Below are 5,000 nucleotides of genomic sequence, written 5' to 3' on the forward strand. Positions count from 1 at the left end.
AACTTGGTTTTCATGATTTTCCATCTCGCGTGGAAGTCCACTAACCGAGATTAGTGCTGATAATAGCTTTGGCGGATGGTGAAATGAGTTAGCAAACCACGTTCTTCAGCCTCTGGTATGTGGGGATGGTATGTATGAAGGAGAACGACGCTCTGTTTTTGATTCGCCAGCGCGAATGATCACAATGTCCGGTAGGCAGACAGAATGGGCCATAGAATGTGGCCCTCCCCAGGTACGCCGTCGTGATGATGTTCCCTTGGAATACGAAGATTTGCACGCTTTTCTACCCACAAATGGGCCATATTGCCGTGAAGCGGCCATCGACTCGAGAAGATGCGATGCGCAGATAGTGCTCAGTCAGGTTTTGTAAATAATACTTCTTTGGCGAACTTGAAAAAAAACCGTTTTTCGGATTCTGTTTAATTGTGGAGCATGGCACGCATGGCACCGTTTATTGTTACTAATACCATCTGTATTCTCTTTCCGCACCATCGGAATCCATTTCGCCTAGATCGCGTAGTCGCAGCCCACGGTCACGATCTCGCGAGCTAAGGACGCGTTCGCAGAGCTACAGCCGGTCGCGGAGCCGTTCCCGCGACCGTGGATCGCGGACAAAGACGACGCCGAAGCGTGCCGCACCCAACAACCGTTCGGTGAGCAAATCGCCCCGTCGCCTGTCGAGAAGCCCGTCAAGAAGCCGTTCGCGCACTCCCAAGCGCTCGCTGTCGCGCTCACAGTCGCGCTCCGTATCGCGATCCCGTTCCCGTCACCGCAACGGGGATCACGATTAAGCGATTCCCCTCGATGCAGTAAGAGTACGTCCCTCTGTTGTGTCCTCACCAGTCCGCACATCTTCAACAGTAATTCTTGGTTAGGTGGTGGTGCGCTCCTGAGCGAGATCGTAGAAGATGAGTGGACCAAGAGGTAGACATCCCCATTCAAACTTAACGTAACGCAACCAGATAGGAAACCGAAGGAAGGCTACAGACCACCGAGTAGAGGAATGAAGTTAATAGAATCGAAAGGCGGACTGCCGGAGAGGGTACATACTGCAGCGGAGTTGCGACAGGATTTACAACGTATAGACACAAGGAGCAACGCGTCACTGGCTAGGATTTACAGATTTAGGTCGTAAGAAGCTCAGAAGTTCAAACAACAGCCTCGTCTCTAGTGAGAGGCATCAACACATTTTGTCATGCGTTTCCCCACCAAGTAACGCGTGTAGGTAACATTTCATTCGTCGAGCGTGTATGTGTGTGGTGTGGTTTGTGTTTGTGTGCATGTATGTTAGTATTTGGTCTCTTGAACATCATTGAAGCCGCTCCTTCTGGCTATAAGTTCAACATACACAACTCACAGATACGACAGAGCTCGCGTGAGGGCGAGTAATAGGGTAAAATTCTTTTACAAATATCTGACGCCACGGCGTACGTGTCCTGCACACCTCATAGAAAATACGATTACATACTGACTAGTAGGGTACAGCCAAAAAACCACTGATAACACTAAACTGCAGACAGACTCTACTACAGAATACAACGGACACAAGCGGTTTTAATTTTCGTTCCGTGTTACCTGCATGCCTCGTAAGAGATGGCGACGTCAGAGCGAAGGATGGCGGGATAGAACGAACGATGGAGTACGTCGATCTCATGGATTAACACGGTAGAACGGAACACACAGTTATTACAACAAGCTGCATTTTTTTTTTCTCACTTGAATTTGGTATCTATAACACAACATGTACTATTTGATGACGGGACAGAGCGGTAGCGGTAGGAAGTAAGCGAATAAATGAATAAAGTGAAATCCGAATAAGAGCCTCCCGAGAGTTTGTTGGTCCTTTTCGTTGTGCGCGCGTGATGTTCTGTGAATAAAGGAGTTTCTCGCAGTATGCTCTGGTTTATTTGTTGCACTAAAAATCCATCGCTTGCTTTTCCTCTTTGGTTTTCTGTACTGGCTGGCCGGGGGGGAAGAACACCTAACCACCTAACACAAAGCACGCCCCTCCCGTTGAATGGCTACCATTATGGGGATGATGATGAGATCAGGTCGAGATGATTAGACACCGACAGACACAGACAGTCCCGTTAATGGTACTCTGGTTCGGTGTCTTCGTCCTCGATTTGAAAGATTTTCGTAACCGCCTCCGTATTGAGCTGCTTCGGTCCTTCGCAGCTTGTATCCGTGCTGGAGCATGTCTGCAAAGGCCATCGAGCGTATTACAATCGCTTCAACGCTTCCCAGACTGGGGGCAGTCTGACTTACCTGGCAGTTACAGGATTTCGGTTCCATATACTCGTACTGACGCGCTACAAGATCCGCATCCGGGTGGCAGTGTCTCAGCTTCGCCACCGCCTTCGTACGTCCCGCATGCACACAAACTGGATGATGCGACCGTTTGTACGGAAAGCGCCAGTCGGAGATTTCGTTCGAATCACAACGGCCCCAGCACGATAGGACACTCACATGGTCCCAGCATTCGCGCCCTTTACTATCCGTTTGTGACACCCGATAGGTAAAAAGTCGCTTGTGGCATCCCAGATACAGTTGATTCGGTCGATCTCCTTGCTCCGAGACATCAGCATCAGCACCGGCCACCGATCCTTCCATCGTTAGGATCACACAGAGCACTGGCAGAAACATACGATACGTTGTCGCACCACCGGTCATTGTTTCGAGAGTTTATTCAAACACGGATTCAAACGATGGCAGAACTGCACGAGCAAATCCTTTCTGTGCTTCCGTTTTTAAGTTCCCCAAAGTCCAACGAGCCCTCACTCAATACGGCACATCACTCCGATGGCAACGGTTGTTCTTCAGCGGATGACGGAATTGATGCAGCAATCCTTCCGTTATATACCGGAATCCCCAGGGCCTGCGTACGACGGGACATGCGCGGCATCGACGCATGGAAGCATGACTTGCCTTCGAGCCAGAGTGACCCCACTGCATGCGCTCGGTGTGGCCAAAGTCTTTCTTCGGAATTAAGAGCAGGATTACGTCGACGTCATCCCATCGGCCAACCACCCGTTGGAATCACACTTGAGCTGTGCTGCTGCTGCTGAACTGGAAAAGGATGTCACCGACATCGGAATTCATCTCGTTGTTCCGTGTTGAGTGGAGAACCGAATGCAAATCGACTAATCGGATTTGCCAGTCATGTGAAAGAGCGAAATTGGAGAATTATTGAAATTTTTATGTCCACTCCAAGGGGGGAGGAATGCATATTTTTTCCCAATGACCTCGTCGACTTAATTGGTCGGCGGATTGGTGTGGATTTTTTGGAATTAAAAATAATGTCCATCTAGTGAGTAGCGCGTGCCCGGCAACAGCAACACTCATAGTTGTCTAATCTCCCCCGAGAGGATACCCCTGGGATGGTAGGACGGAACGGTTCGGTGCAGGGCAGTACAATGACTTGTACGATTCCTGGATTTTCTGCCGCTACTCCGCTGGGAATTTGGGTGCCGTTTTTCGGTGGCATGATTGACCGGCAATTGATTCGATGTTTGGTTGACCGAAATGAAATCATCTTACTTTAATCAATAACTAATGTCCGATCAGCTGATGAATGGCTGCCAATGTGGTCGTTCCTAGAAGCCACCTGTAGACAGCGTTTGAAAATGGAACCTCTGAGTGTCCGGTCCAAGTGAATTCACGTTCGCAGTGGCCAGTCAACGGCTTCAGCGCTCTATCTGTATTTCATCTTCCATAACATTAGCTGATCGTCTATTTTTAGTTGGGCTGTACTTTTGCTACTAACACGCGGCCATCTTCAACTGCCCAAAGCTGGTGAACTACGGGCTGCTAGTGCGCATGTCCGAAGCGGTTGCTGCAGAACGACGGATCATGTATAAAATGATTCGTCCCGGATCCTGGGGTTATCAGTGTCCAGCCAGTAAGCCAACTCTACAAGACCTTTCTCAACGCCAAACACCGTCACCGATGTCGCCTTGCCGTTTGTGATGATGTTGCTGAGGGCAGCCGTGATTCGGGAACTATAAAACGCGTGCATTTTCGGGGACTGTACGAGTACAGAGTGAGCCTACAGGGTGGTGAGTGGTGGTGTGCCAATTGATCGCTTCCGGAGTCCGGCCAGAAAGGGGGCCAGAAAGTTGAGAGAAAATGTTATGGCTTCGGCTGCTGACAATGATGGTCTGGGCGCTGCTGATGGTGGCTGCCCGGGAATCCTGGCAGAAACCGGGCTGCCATAAAGTGGGTGAGTAGTCGCGAGCGTGTGTGGCATTCCAGTGTCCTTAACCACATACCATCCTCTCGCTAGGACATACGCGAAAGATAAGCATCCCAGATTGTGTCGAGTTCACGATCACCACCAACGCTTGCCGAGGATTTTGTGAATCGTTCGCTGTCCCATCGGAACCGTTTGCCATCCTTGGCCACAAGCCGCCGCAGCCCGTCACTTCCGTCGGGCAGTGCTGTAACATCATGGAGAGTGAGGACGTGCATGTGCGCGTCCTGTGCATCAATGGTATCCGAAATCTCACCTTCAAGTCCGCCACCAACTGTTCCTGTTATCACTGTAAAAAGGATTAACCGTCGCTGGGTGTGCAGCGCGTGATGGCAAGGGCGCATGGCCATCCGGAATGGTTTGGGGTGGAAGGGAAGGGATAGTAGACGGACGGACGGACGGACGGACGGTCATCCACCGATTATTAGCCGATCAATTTATTTACCTCTGAGCCACTTTGTTTGGAGCCATGCGATGGTTCGTGTTCGTGTAATCTACGGAAACAAATACTAAACATTTGTACAAACAACAAACTATACTCTGCATCAAATGCGCCTAATAAATTGAAACTCCTCTCAAGTGGAATTGCATTTGGAGTGGGCTTAAGCCGGCGATACATGAAGCGTAAACTCTCGTATAAACTCAGAATGTAATGCCAAAAAGTTTACGCTTCGTGTGGCAGGCATAATCGCATAAAAGTTTATACCGAAACGTCAACTGCAATTACATTCGTGCACCTGCAATTACA

The 5,000-nt window shown here is 49.7% G+C and overlaps 3 protein-coding genes across 6 annotated transcripts in view; 2 read left to right on the forward strand and 1 right to left on the reverse strand.

Moving 5' to 3' along the window:
* LOC126573473 (probable splicing factor, arginine/serine-rich 6) overlaps positions 1–1,820 on the forward strand; it is a 4,007-nt gene extending 2,187 nt beyond the window's left edge. For 2 of the 4 annotated variants that reach the window (XM_050233624.1, XM_050233625.1), the window contains exon 4: positions 512–647. Coding sequence is in view for 2 of the 4 variants with exons in the window: in XM_050233622.1 (XP_050089579.1) it covers positions 512–791 (280 nt within the window). In the remaining 2 variants the exon portion in view is untranslated. Of the gene's footprint in view, positions 1–511 lie in introns of all 4 variants that reach the window. The other 2 variants (XM_050233622.1, XM_050233623.1) reach the window with 2 other exon arrangements.
* Positions 1,821–1,945: 125 nt separating this feature from the next.
* Positions 1,946–2,812, reverse strand: LOC126573475 (thyrostimulin beta-5 subunit). The gene is made up of 2 exons (XM_050233627.1): positions 2,269–2,812; positions 1,946–2,201 (listed from the first exon to the last, which is right to left on the reverse strand). The coding sequence occupies exons 1-2, from the start codon at positions 2,671–2,673 to the stop codon at positions 2,091–2,093; spliced, it is 516 nt and encodes a 171-aa protein (XP_050089584.1). The 5' UTR covers positions 2,674–2,812; the 3' UTR covers positions 1,946–2,090.
* A 1,090-nt stretch (positions 2,813–3,902) lies between these two features.
* Positions 3,903–4,803, forward strand: LOC126573477 (thyrostimulin alpha-2 subunit). Its single transcript, XM_050233628.1, has 2 exons — positions 3,903–4,222; positions 4,286–4,803. The coding sequence occupies exons 1-2, from the start codon at positions 4,129–4,131 to the stop codon at positions 4,555–4,557; spliced, it is 366 nt and encodes a 121-aa protein (XP_050089585.1). The 5' UTR covers positions 3,903–4,128; the 3' UTR covers positions 4,558–4,803.
* Positions 4,804–5,000: the final 197 nt, after the last annotated feature.

The sequence above is a fragment of the Anopheles aquasalis genome, chromosome 2 (genome assembly GCF_943734665.1).
Source record: "Anopheles aquasalis chromosome 2, idAnoAquaMG_Q_19, whole genome shotgun sequence".
Lineage (NCBI taxonomy): Eukaryota > Metazoa > Arthropoda > Insecta > Diptera > Culicidae > Anopheles > Anopheles aquasalis.